Genomic DNA, 13,853 nt, shown 5'->3' on the forward strand with positions numbered 1-13,853 from the left:
GTGTTGTTGTGTAGGTGTGCCGCAATGAAGAGCAAATAGTTGCAAAGCTGCAAGAGCTAGAGCTGGATGACGTACTGGTCCAAACCCTCCGGAAACAGGCCATACAGTTACTAGAAGGTACAACAATCAACATTTGACATGTTATACTCATTTTACAGTGTTTGTACCTTATCAAGCCTATTCTAAATGCAAATTCACTCCCCTCCCAAATTATTGGAACAGTGAGGCCAATACCTTTATTTTTGCTGTAGACTGAAAACATCTGGATTTGGCATCATACGTAGAATATGAGTAAAGATCAACATTGTAGATTTTATTTCCACGTATTTACATCTGGATCAGATACATAATTTGGTTAACATTAGTTTAAACCCACCCATTTGTCATGTGAGCAAAGGCATTAGAACATTATTCAAACAATGAAAACAGTGGCAGTTTACGTTCAAGTCTTAAATGTTGGGTTTTGGCTGTGCAGACTGCAATGACAGAGATGTAACCAACTTCAAAAAGCAGAGAGCTGTCTACGGGTGAAAAACAAGAAATTGTGAAGCTGAAAGAAAAGGGAAATGAATCAGAGCCATGAAACAAACATTGGTCGTAGCCAGTACAAGTATTTGGAATGTACTGAGAAAATAATGTGGACTAAAAGACATCAAACGTGTAAATAAGGAAAACAACAGCAGTTTACAAAATAATATACATTTGAGGACTATAAAACAACACCCCTGAACATCTTTAAGTAACATCAGCAATAGCCTCCAGAGAGCAGGAATTAATATATCACAGTCTGTTTGCAGAAGACTTGATGAACACAAGTACAGCAGTTGTACCAGAAAATGCAAACCACTCACTAGCAATGTACCGGAAAGTACAGAGAAAGCCTTAAATATTATGGGACAAAATATTATGCACTGATGAGGGAACGATTAACCTTTGCCAAAAAGATGGAAATGCTAAAGTTTGGATAAAAGATCTTCTGGAGGTAATGTCCTGTCCTCAGCTTGCATGGCTTCTTCTGGGATGTGCTCACTCATCTTTAGTGATGATGTAACAAATGATGGCAGAGCAAAATCAACTTAGAACTCTATAGAAAGTGGTTTTTCGATTAGCCAAGTCACTCTCCAGATGTAAACCTGTCAGGGCATGCATTTTACATGCTAAAGAGGAGATCCAAGGAAGTAACCACTCTAAATGAACAACAACAATGAGGCTGCAGTGAAAGCCTGCAGAAGTGTAATCAAAGAAAATGGCATCACCGAAGTTTGGTGATGTTACAGGGTCACAGTATTGCAACCAAAGCATTTGCAACTAAATATTAAGTTTGATCTTATTCTTATTCAATGCTGTTGCTCACTTAAAAATGTGTCATTCCATGACAAATAATATGACAGAATAGAATGACAGAATAAATGAATGAATCTTGTATTTGAACTTGATTAAATAAAAAGACAGCAATGGAAATTAGACAAATCACTATTAGAAAACATAATCACTGTATCTGATGCATATGTAAATACGTGGAAATAAAATCTGAAAATATACTGTAGATTTCATATTTATCTTTTGATGTCAAACCCAAATGTTTTAATCACTAAAATAAAAAATATCATGTCTGTTCCAATATATTTGCAGAGAACTGACTGTAAAACATTGTCCTAGAAAACTGAGAATGATTTATTCTTTGCCTCAACACAGCTGGTCCTTTCAGTGGTCTAGGTGAAGTCATCCACAGGGAAAGTGTTCCTATGCACACTTTTGCCAAGTACCTCTTTTCTGCACTGCTGCCACATGATGCAGACCTGGCGTATAAGGTGGCTCTCCGCGCAATGAGGTCAGACTCCTTACCTGCTGTACTTGAAGCTATGCCTTTAGTTCTCATTTTTTTCCGTCAAATGTTGATTCACTGCTTTTGTAAGTTGTAATAAGAAAGCCTTGGTCTCTATGCGGTCTGTGAGCGATACATACGATTGTGCGACTGGCATAAATAAATGCAAGAGTCAACTGTGCCATTAATTATCTGCAAGAAATTTCAGCCGTCTACACGTTCCACATAAATTTAGGATTGACTATAAAAGCATACCATACTATACCATTAAATAAAACGTGATCTGATGTAGGAGATAACCTGTAAAGTATATTGGCACTTGATGTTTTTACTTATGAAAATGACCATAGCTATTAGATATTATCCTCGTAATCCAGTGAATTGTATGAAACTGAAGTTTCATTTTCTTTAGGTTGCCAGTTCTGGAGTCATCTGCAGGCTCTGGGGATGTCGGTCACCCTCATCATGGCATTTCCATCGTTCCAAGTAGATATCCACGCTGGTTCACTCTAGGGCACTTGGAGTCGCAGCAGTGTGAGCTCGCTTCGACTATGCTAACTGCTGCTAAAGGTACGGTCCTAGCTGTACCTAGAACAGTGTCTCATTGAGATTGAAAATCATAATGCAAACACGACCTTTGCTCCTTATGTGTTTTTATGTCTCAAATGTATTTTTTTGTCGCAATGGCTGTCTGTTGTCATACTAGAGCGCCTCCAACTACCGGAGACATCTTCCTTGTGTTTTTGACATACTTGGTAAATAAAGGTGATTCTGATTCTGATTATCCTTAGGTGACATGTTGAGATTGCGGACGGTTCTGGAAGCCATCCAGAAAAACATCCACTCTTCTTCCTTAATCTTTAAATTAGCCCAGGATGCCTTCAAAATAGCTACACCTGCAGACAGCCCGCCTGATATAACTCTGCTCAATGTGGCGTTGGAGCTAGGACTTCAGGTAGTGTATTATGTGGGTTGGTATGTGTGTCTGTAACAACTCTGTAATTCAATAATAATGAGGAGGTGTGGACACCCTGCGCGTAACTTTGGTTGCACGTTCAAAGCCTCAACAGTCTCACTGCAAACAATATTTTCGCCCGACAAAATAAATGTTAGCGTTGGCACGATCAACACTGGTCTCAAGGAAGTTTAAAACTTATTTTTGCTAGAAAGAGACTAGACAGCATTAAAAACAGCCTGACTTGATGAAGTTTGACAAAGTATATAAACAGGATGAGATCCAGATAGAAGTTTGCCATATTTGGATCCCTGCATATACAGTATATACAATTGACACCCGCTATTCGCGGGGGATAGCGACAAGGCTCGACCGGATATCCGAGAATAATTGACAGCCATTAAAATTGCAGTTAAAATTATTTTTTTGTCCTTTTTTTTTATTTCTTTTCCTTCTCTCCTTTTCTTTCTCTCCCGTTGAGTTTGAAAAAAAAAAATCAAGAATCCATAGTAAACTGAGATATGCAACTCCTCCGATGTTGCATGGCCGAGATAGAGAAACTCACAGATGACACATTTGAACTTCGTTACTGCTCTCTTTGTGCACACTTGCAAGATCATATTGTCCACGTTCATGTTCCAGGTGATGAGAATGACTCTGTCCACTCTCAACTGGAGGAGGAGAGAGATGGTCCGCTGGCTGGTAACCTGTGCCACTGAAGTCGGTATGTTGAAACTTCCACCCCCTCTCACAACAGGAGGCAAACAAGCTCTGCCTTAAGAGTGTTCCCTCTCTTTTACTCCTTATCATACGTACATCACTTGTATGATTATGTCCTTATATTTAGATAAGCTCGTCTTTAAGGATAATGTCAGTAAATCCATTTAGTACGACACATTTCACACTGTAGCGTAGCCAGATTATGACTGATGAATGAATGATACTAATAGCGGTTCACATTCTCAATTCTAAAATACTATTTTTTTTTTAAACCTAAGAATTGTTATAAAAGAAGTGTACACCTTATATTCTAAAATAGTCACTTCCTATATTATGCCTCACCTAATTGCCTGTAGTCGTCGGACTCGCACCCTAAAACTCCATTCACTATTTGTATTGACACTAACGAATGAATAGCGACTCACAATCAAATCTTTACGCCCTGTACTAGTCAGAAATAATAGCCCAACAAACAAAAAAAATCCAATTTGAATATTTGTAAACTATCGATTTGAACCGGTAAGAGAGTACGCTGGCTCGTTTTGACTGCGGTGTTTTAGGTGGTGCTTCTCCGTACAGAGAGGTTTATCCTTTTAGTTTAGAATGGCTTACTTTAACCAGGATCCCTCACCGGACCTTGGCCACAGGTAGAATCCCGGGTCTGTTTTCCGCTCGTTGGTGCCATAAATCCTCGCAGATCGGACCAATTTGCCACCTTTGCAGCTAGCCTGCTGGCTACCTCGCCACTCTAGCTTGACGCTGTGTTGGATCAACTTTCTCCCTCTCTGCCGCAGCCCATCTCCAGAGATGGCTACTTTTTGGCTTCTGTTGTGGCGCTTCCATGTTATCTGTTCAGCTTAGTGGAGAGATAGGCGAAACATAAGCCTCCTTCAGCGGAGAGCTTTTTGTTTCTTTTTTTCTTTTAACAAACTTTATGGAGATCTCGGTGAAGCTATAACATGTATGTACATCCGCAAAAGCGATGCACAACAGGTCAAAATAGTAGTGACCGTGTACAGCATTGCAGCGCTTGTCAGAATAAACTAAGAAGTATTTTATTTTTTGATTCGTCTTGATTTGAATGAGAAAATTCTGATTCTAGATTTGTTTCTTCCAAAGGGATTCGCAAGTGAATCTGAATCAGCACGGATTCGTTCGTAGCTCTAATTGCCTGGTATCTCAACAAATAAAAGCCCCTCAGGAATGGTGGCACCAAACCAGAGGTGTTTATTCTTAGAAAAAACAACCAAAGGAAATGGGTTGAAAAGAAAACAAATACTAAATACAGTACATCGGAACCTCGATTTAACGAACGAATATGAGGAGGAGTCGTCTGTTGAAGTCGATTGTCCTTTAAATTTAAGCACTTTTTTTTGTGGCCTAAAAACACACAGCTCGGTACAAAATGATTGTAAATGAATTTTTAAAAAAACTTGAAAATTTTCGAATACATTATTTTTGAATAAGTGATGCAGGCGGTCAATTCTACTTTGTTCCCATGTGCTGCAGTAAAGGGGTATTTTGTTAATCTCAAAATCGGGATTGTGCCAGACTGGGGAGGAACGACATGGTGCCAACTGAGATTGCGTGGTTTATAGACTTTTCCACCAAGCCAATAAAGTGGCAGCAATAATCTGATTCTTAAAACAATTGTGACGTTTGAGACTTGCGCTGATAAATGGGAGGTCTGAAAATTTGGTGCAATTAGAGTCATTCTCTTCTAGTTCCAACCAAGATTTTTGTTCTACATTAGCATGTAACCATTTAATGAGGTACTGTATTTGGCTAGCTGAATAATAATGTTTGAAATTGGGTGGGTCATGTCCCCCTTCTGCTTTAGCTTTCTGAAGGGTAGCTATGCTGATTCTATTTTTCTTATTTTTAAAGTAAAATTTAAAAATGGCAGAGTCGAGCATTTGGAACCATTTTAATGTGGGTTTGAATGAGATCATTGAAAAGAAATAGTTAATTTGTGGTAACATTTTAATTTTTAATGTAGCTGTACGCCCTAAAAGTGAGATAGTTCGGCTGTTCCAACGTTTTAAATAGTCAAAAAATAATAATTCTAGTAGAGGTATATGAATTAAATTATTTAACTCTGTAGGTTTTGCTGAGACATCAATGCCTAGATATTTGATATTCCCAGTCGGAATAGGAAAGTTTGGATTTTGGTCGGCAGGATTCCATGAGTTAGTCATTATCGGGAGTATTATTGATTTTGACCAATTGATAGCATATTCTGATACTTGCGACAATGTCTTAATGAGGTTAAAAACTGTTTGAAGTGATGCATTGGGTTCTTGTAAATAAAGAAGGATATAATGTGCATAAAGATAAATTTTGTGTTCTGACATAGTAGTACTAATACCTTTAATATTACTGTTCTGCCATATTGCCAGTGGTTTGTTAAGTAGTGCGAATAGCAGGGGCGAGAGAGGGCTTCCTTGTCGAGTTCCTCTTTGTAAAATAAAACTTTGTGATGTGACCCCCATTTGTGGTGACAGTTGCTTTGGGTGAGTTGTATAATGTTGTGATCCAGTGAATATATGAGTCACCAAAGCTGTTTTTGTTGTCATTTGTTTAATGTGCTTTTTTGTGTTGTTTGAGATGCGAGTGTGTAGATGTCACCGATCCGTGTAATTTGATGACGTCGTGCTCGCATTGACGAGGTATATCCAATCTTTGCGTTTACTCTGCGCTGTATCTGGAAGAGGCCTGAGTATATTTGATTCCATGCAAGGGGGTTCTATTTACGTACGCTTCTGTGGTGCATATGCGAAATGTGCCACTTGAGTCAAAATTGTCACATGAACCATGCGTAAATCCAGCCTTAGTGTTGAAACTCTGCCCTACTCAGGCCGGTATAACTGTCATAAAAGTGACTGTAATGGAACGTTCTTGATCGGAACTAACAATAAAATGACACACTAATAGAAAATGCTAATGATAAATGAGGGAGTCCTACATTCATTTTCCATTTGTAACAGAAAGAAGAGTTCTCCGTCGACCAATAAACCATTATCATCATGTTTAGATCCACCTTTTAACAAGCATCTGTACAAATACAAGGCCTTCTCTCAAAAAGATGCTTCTTTCAAATAAATGTCTGGTACGCTTAGCACTGGAGTAAATAACCTGTGCCATTATTTGAGTAAATCTTGTAAATACTTGCTCATCCTTGTGCATATATTAACATAACAATCTGTCAATGTTGCAGGCAGCAGGAAGTGGCAAATTAAAGCTAAAACACAAAGCAGATGCTTTAAAAACTGCACACTCTTCTGTCGCAAACAGTAAACCCTCGTTTATCGCGGGGTTTAGGTTTCGGACCACCCCCGCAATACGTGTAATCTGCAAAGTATTGACCTCATTTTTTTTAATTAATTTTTTTACTAACTGCATGAAGCTCCACAGACTCTTATTAATCTTCCCCACACTCCTGTTGACCTCTACCATACTCCTATCTTAAACACCTTTTAAACACTTAAACATACAGTGATGCTCAGTAGTCCTGTACACTATGTACATTTTATTCCTTATAATTTGAGTTTTAATGAATTTTTCTTTTGCTTTGTTTTTTCAGTTTTATTGTTTTAGGCTAGGAAGCATTTTTGTTTTTTTTATTTTTTTTACCACAAAGAAATTACAGCATACACTCAAAATCCAGCGATATGGCAAATTATGCGCAATATGAAAGAAAATCCGCAATGCACTAAATCACAATAGGTAAGCCGGGATATAGTGAGGGAACACTATTTGTGATTCACTATTCACAAATGTACCGATTCTGATGTTTTGGTTCAGACCAAAAACCTGTTTAACCCATCTATGTTGACATGAGGGGAGGAGCTTGATATAGTCAAGCCATAGCCCTCTCTAATAGGAAAGTAGTGTTTTGCAGCAAATCTTGTGGCATCGGTAGCATGTGAATATCATTGTCACACAAATATCTTATTCTAACACTTGTATTACTTTTGCGCTCAGGTCTTCGTGCACTGGTGAGCATTTTGCAGAGCTGGTACACTCTCTTCACACCCACCGAGGCCACCAGTATTGTTGCGGCGACCGTCATGTCCCACAACACCATCCTGCGCCTCAGTCTGGATTACCCCCAACGAGAGGAGCTGGCCAGTTGTGCGAGGACGCTGGCGCTGCAGTGCGCTATGAAAGACCCCCAGAACTGCGCCCTGTCAGCTCTGACGCTCTGCGAGAAGGACCACATCGCCTTTGAGACAGCCTACCAGATTGTGATCGACGCGGCGTCCACCGGGATGACGTACTCGCAGCTCTTCACGATCGCCAGGTACATGGAACACAGAGGGTACCCGCTGCGCTCATTTAAACTGGCCTCCCTCGCCATGACCCACTTGAACCTGGCTTACAACCAGGACACGCACCCAGCCATTAATGACGTTCTGTGGGCCTGTGCGCTCAGCCACTCCCTGGGGAAAAACGAGCTGGCCGCAATTATTCCCCTGGTGGTGAAGAGTGTGCACTGCGCCACCGTGCTGTCTGATATCCTCCGGCGATGCACCATGACGGCACCAGGTCTCGCCGGCATTCCCGGCCGCAGGAACTCCGGGAAGCTGATGTCGACGGACAAGGCGCCTCTGCGGCAGCTGCTGGACGCTACGATCTCGGCGTACATTAACACCACGCACTCTCGACTGACACACATCAGTCCGCGGCACTACGGAGAGTTTATTGAGTTCCTGAGCAAAGCACGGGAAACTTTCCTGTTGGCACAGGATGGCCACATTCAGTTTGCCCAGTTCGTAGACAACCTCAAACAAATCTACAAGGGCAAGAAGAAACTCATGATGCTGGTCAGGGAGCGCTTTGGTTAAGTAGTAGTAGTTCGTCTTATATATTTGTATTTAAAATTATTTTGAATTCCTTGTGTACTTCTTAAGTTGAGCCATTTGTTGACTAACATTTTTCCAGTGTGGTGGTTTTGTTTGTTAAATGTGAACCAAGAAGTGTTCACAGCTCATTGCTCTACTTCACTGAAACTGCTGAGGGACAAATGGCTCAATATGTCAAAAATCCGACAACAAAACACAGCTTCTTTGCCCCCCCCCCCCCCCCCCAGACGAATGTTGAATTACACATACAAAAAAAAGTCAGAAGATTGTGAAAAGCAGAATTAGCAATTTTTTTTTTTTTTTTTTGTGTGTGGCATGTGATACAAAAACCAAAAGATTTGTTGGACAGGCTTCTTTGAGTCAAAAGAAATTGGAAAGAAGTGGGGTTTGGAAATAGGGAGGGGTGAACCCACGAAGGATGAAAACAGGCACAGTGTTCCTATCATACCTCAACTGTATTATTTATCAGCTTTAACCTCCCTGTTGACAAATCGCCTCGTTTTATTCAGGGCCTGTTCGCAGAGACGGCAAGCCACAACAACCGTGCGGTGAAAAAAAATCCAAAGACCTGACCAAATCCAGTGTAGACCAGCTCTCCCACATCCATTCATTACAACATTCAAGGACCACTTGGACTGAGGCTCATGTTGCTTAAGAGCTGTTCTAGTTTAGGATGCATGCACATGCATACTATATATAATTTGGAATATATATGTTAAAGTTCTCCCTGTAATCTAGGCGGTTTGGACAGTGTGACTATTTCTCACACGATATTTCAAGATTAAGCAATATACAGTGGGTATGGAAAGTATTCAGACCCCCTTAAAACTTTCACTCTTTGTTATATTGCAGCCATTTGCTATAATCTTTTAAGTTGATTTTTTTCCTCATTAATGTACACACAGCACCCCATATTGACAGAAAAAAATGTGTGTTTTTGAAATTTTTGCAGATTTATTAAAAAAGAAACTGAAATATCACACAGCCATAAGTATTCAGCCATATTCACCCTTTTGAGCTAATACAAACATGAGTCTTTTTGGGAATGATGCAACAAGTTGTTCACACCTGGAACAACTTGGGGATCCTCTGCCATTCCTCCTTGCAGATCTTCTCCAGTTCTGTCAGGTTGGATGGTGAGCATTGGTGGACAGCATTTTCAGTTCTCTCCAGAGATCATCAATTGGGTTTAAGTCAGGGGTCTGGCTGGGCCATTCAAGAACAGTCACGGAGTTGCTTTGAAGCCACTCCTTCATTATTTTAGCTGTGTGTTTAGGGTCATTGTGTTGTTGGAAGTTGAACCTTCGGCCCAGTCTGAGGTCCTGAGCACTCTGGAGAAGGTTTTCCAAAACCACCCAAAATACCGAGCAAAGGGTCTGAATATGTGTGATATTTCAGTTTTTCTTTTTTTACTAAATCTACAAAAACTTCAACAATTCTGTTTTTTGTTTTTTTTTTGTCAATATGGGGTGCTGTGTGTACATTAATGAGGGGAAAACATCAACTTAAATGATTTTAGCAAATGGCTGCAATATAACAAAGAGTGAAAAATCTAAGGGGGTCTGAATACTTTCCGGGCCCACTGTATCGTCAAGCCTCTGCGTTTTTCTTCACCAAGCCGCATTGTCTTTTTGTATTCAGTTGTAAAGTTTGAGACATATTTGGGCCTTGTTGATATCAGCGATTGCTCCCTCTGCCTGTAGCTAAAGTTCTCTTTCCGTCATAACATCTTTTGTGGGAACTTAAGAATTTCCTAACTAAACTTCCTCTTTGAAACTAATATGTAGAGTTCCAACGTTGGTTGCTTGGTGACACTTCAAAAAGTGAAACAGAATGGAATTTGTTCCAAATCAACAAAACAACTAGGGGGAATAATTCTAGGTTAGGAACACATTTTCATTATAATAGAAAAACCTAAAAAGGAATCTTAAACAGCACTAACAATATATGAACTAATTGTATCACACCAGGGATGATGTGCTTGTAATATGGCTTGGGCCAAAAGCTTTGACATTTTGCTTGTAAATTCAATGTCACTCTTAAAGCAGTTCATATTTTAATTTGAGCTGTTATTGGCATTATTGAAACTTCTGTTCATTCTGCAGCTAGAAACGCAACATTATACAAGCACTTCACACAAATACCTCTTCAGTACGTTCCTGCCGGCTTCAGCATTTAATTCATTTATGTATTGATGTTCGCTAACTTTGTGTGACAAAGAATGGCAGTCATAAATCCAGGGTGATGTTGACAGGAGGATTAACAAAAGTTTTTTTTTTTTTTTTTTTTTGCATGTTTGCTTTATTACATTCCATCATAGGTGACATCCTTCCACGTCACCAGATCTTTTTTTTTTTTTTTTTTTTTTTTTAATTGAAGAAACAAAATGAAAAAGGAAACAAGAGGCTAAACATAGTTCTCAGGGACATCACTTAATGAAACAAAACAAAAAAAATAGTAGCATTAAGCATTTAAGATATTGTAAATATTAAAGTGTCAATTCAGAAATTTGTAAAATTATAATTATTTATGATAAGTATGTTGTTTGTTTTTATTTGTTTTTTTGGGGTGGGTGGGAGTGTACTTGAACTGTTTTGGATGTGGGGTATTCGACAGGCTTTTTTGTAAGAGCAAAGACTTTTCTCAGGTGCTCCAGTATAATTTCTGTTTTGCTAGATTCACTATTGTTTGTATTTTTATTGGTTTGTTTTATTTTATTTGATTTGATTTGCAAAGAAAAAAATGTTTTCCCCAAAAAAAAAAAAAAAAAAAAAAAAACCATGTAAGTTGAGGAAAATGGGCACAGATGCATACTGTACTTAAACCTGACTATGCAGAACCACTTGTATGGGCTTTTAAAGATGGCTTCCTAAATGTGCAAGATGAGAAACATTGGACTGAACCACTATTAGAGGTGGGCGGGGGAAGCAACCAAGCCGAGCTGCAGCCTGCTTTGCAATTGGACAATGCGCGAGTAGATGACCTGGCTTCGTTGCAGCATATGGATGAGAGATCAAAATGTAAACTGGGAAGATGCCTTTCTGACCTATCAATGTACAAAGTTTATTTTTGCTTGACTTCTTTGTGGGTTTTATTCAATCAGGACTCAAAAGCCTTTAGTGTCTTCATGTGGTGGAGCTTGTTTCAGAGAGAGCAACACCTAAACATCACAAAAAGCAACTATGAACAAATGGGACGGCCTTTGGGATGACCACAGTTCCTTGCTGTTAGATTTCTGTCAATTTGTTTGGTCATGGGCCCATTCCTCACACCAATGAATTAGCCTTGCTGTGTCCAACTTTATTAAACATCGGTGAAATTGATGCTCTGTGGTAGACTTGATTTAACCCAATGCTGCGTCATCGATAAGGTGGAAACTTCCGCGCGAAGAAAACATCCATTAAAAGAGCACGTGACTGCGACACGTACTTGCAGCAGTTAAGTTGCTTGAACAGGAAGCTCCAATAAGCTGCCTTTACTGTGTTCCAGCTTGCAAAACGGACAGCATCGTGACTTCCTCCCTCTAGTTTTGTCTGTTTACACTTGCAGAAGGAAGAGGAGCTTAAGCCCCCCCCCACACACACACACAAACCATTAATTTGTTTTCGTAGGAGAGTACTATTTGCTGGTAGAATTTATTCACTAGGTCACCCACTGTTTTCCCGTTTGTTTTGTTTCGGATTGTTTCTAACTTAAGGGAATATTGAAAGTGTTTGTTGCCTCTTTGTGCTACTGATTATAAAAAGGTATTTCCAGTATTTGTTGCCACAAAAATATGATAGCTTAACATCAACACTTTTTTTGCTTTTTGTTTTTTTGTGCAAATTCTTGAGCTACTGTCTATAAAGCGCAAATTTATTACTATTTATGTATCGCTACTACCATTTTATATTGATTTGTGTTGGACTCTCAGTGCTTTTCTATGAATAAAGTGTGAAACACGTTACGCAGTCTTATTTTGTCTTACATGCACTGCTAAAATACGATACAGGGGAACAGTTAAAATTCACACTTCCCGGATCGATTGTTAATTGAGGGGGGGGGGGGGGGGGAATCCAACTCAGAGAACCCAGGGTTGACGGCACATCTCTGCGATGGGTCTGAGGATCTCATACTCATATTCTATACCCTCAGTCCGTTCCAAATGAAATGGAACAATGAGGCCAATTCCTTTATTTTTGCTGTAGGCTGAAAACATTACGATTTCACTTCAACAGATGAAGGTGGGAAAAGCGATCAACATCCATCCCTCCATTTTCTGAGCCGCTTCTCCTCACGAGGGTCGCGGGAGTGCTGGTGCCTATCCCAGCGATCATCGGGCAGGAGGCGGGGTACACCCTGAACCGGTTGCCAGCCAATCGCAAGGCACATACAAACAAACGACCATTCGCACTCGCATTCACACCTATGGGCAATTTAGAGTTGTCTATTAACCTACCTTGCATGTTTTTGGGATGTGGGAGGAAACCGGAGTGCCCGGAGAAAACTCACGCAGGCCCGGGGAGAACATGCAAACTCCACATAGGCGGGGCCAGGGATTGAACCCCGCTCCTCAGAACTCTTTTTTTTAACACTATTAACCACATCCTTAAAGACCCCCAATCCAGTTATCATGAAGCTCAAACTCAAATGAAACCCTCCTAAAAGTAGACTCAATTTAATGTCAAAGTTGTTATACAACAGCAGTCTTTTTTTATATGCACATGGCATTCTTGAGGGTTTCCACTCTGGTTTTAGCACACTCCACAACACCAAATCTGCACTTTGAAGAGTTATTAACAATTTATTTTTTTCGGAACTGAGACTGGGGACTATACTATTCTCATTCTTTTAGACTTTGCAGCTGCATTCGACACAATAGACCACAAAATCCACATCTCTCACCTGGAGCATTGTGTTGGCATCAGTGGCACTGCTCTTTAGTGGTTTCGTTCTTATCTACTGTGTCTTCTAGAAGCTTTCCTGTGAGTCTGCATCTCTTACAACTGGAGTCCCCCAAGGTTCCATTCTTGGTCCTCTCCTCTTCTCTCCCTATCTGGTTCCCAAAGGGACTGTCATTAAAAGATATGGCATTCTGTTCCACTTTTGTGCAGATGACACCCATACATTTGCCTGAAACCAAATGTTACTAATAATGGAGAACCCTTCCCAGAGTGCTTTAAAGACGTTGCAGCTTGGATGCCTCCTAAAACGTTTAACTAACGTTTTCTTCTGGTACTCCGGTTTTCTCCCAAATTACAAAAACATCCATGCTAGGTTCATTGCAGACTGTAAATTGGCAGTAGGTGTGAATGTGAGTGCAAATGGTTGTTTGTCTGTGTGTGCCCTTCAGTTGGCTGGTGACCAGTTCAGGGTGTACCCAGCCTCTCACCCAGAGTCAGCTAAAATAGGTGCCAGCACACCTGCGACCCTAGTGAGGATTAGTGGTGTGGAAAAAGGATGGATCGATGTTCATACATCAACAATACTATTATGTATTGTGAAAGGT

General features: G+C 40.0%; 1 protein-coding gene across 1 annotated transcript in view; it reads left to right on the forward strand.

Annotated features, from left to right (window-relative positions):
- Positions 1-12,311, forward strand: part of zswim5 (zinc finger, SWIM-type containing 5) — a 65,309-nt gene extending 52,998 nt beyond the window's left edge. Inside the window, exons 11-16 of the mRNA XM_061693687.1 lie at positions 15-117; positions 1,696-1,831; positions 2,238-2,395; positions 2,617-2,780; positions 3,423-3,504; positions 7,485-12,311. Coding sequence (XP_061549671.1) covers positions 15-117; positions 1,696-1,831; positions 2,238-2,395; positions 2,617-2,780; positions 3,423-3,504; positions 7,485-8,347 — 1,506 coding nt within the window. The 3' untranslated portion in view covers positions 8,348-12,311. The remainder of the gene's footprint in view (positions 1-14; positions 118-1,695; positions 1,832-2,237; positions 2,396-2,616; positions 2,781-3,422; positions 3,505-7,484) is intronic.
- Positions 12,312-13,853: the final 1,542 nt, after the last annotated feature.

This window comes from Phycodurus eques, chromosome 13 (assembly GCF_024500275.1).
Source record: "Phycodurus eques isolate BA_2022a chromosome 13, UOR_Pequ_1.1, whole genome shotgun sequence".
NCBI classification, from domain to species: Eukaryota; Metazoa; Chordata; class Actinopteri; order Syngnathiformes; family Syngnathidae; genus Phycodurus; species Phycodurus eques.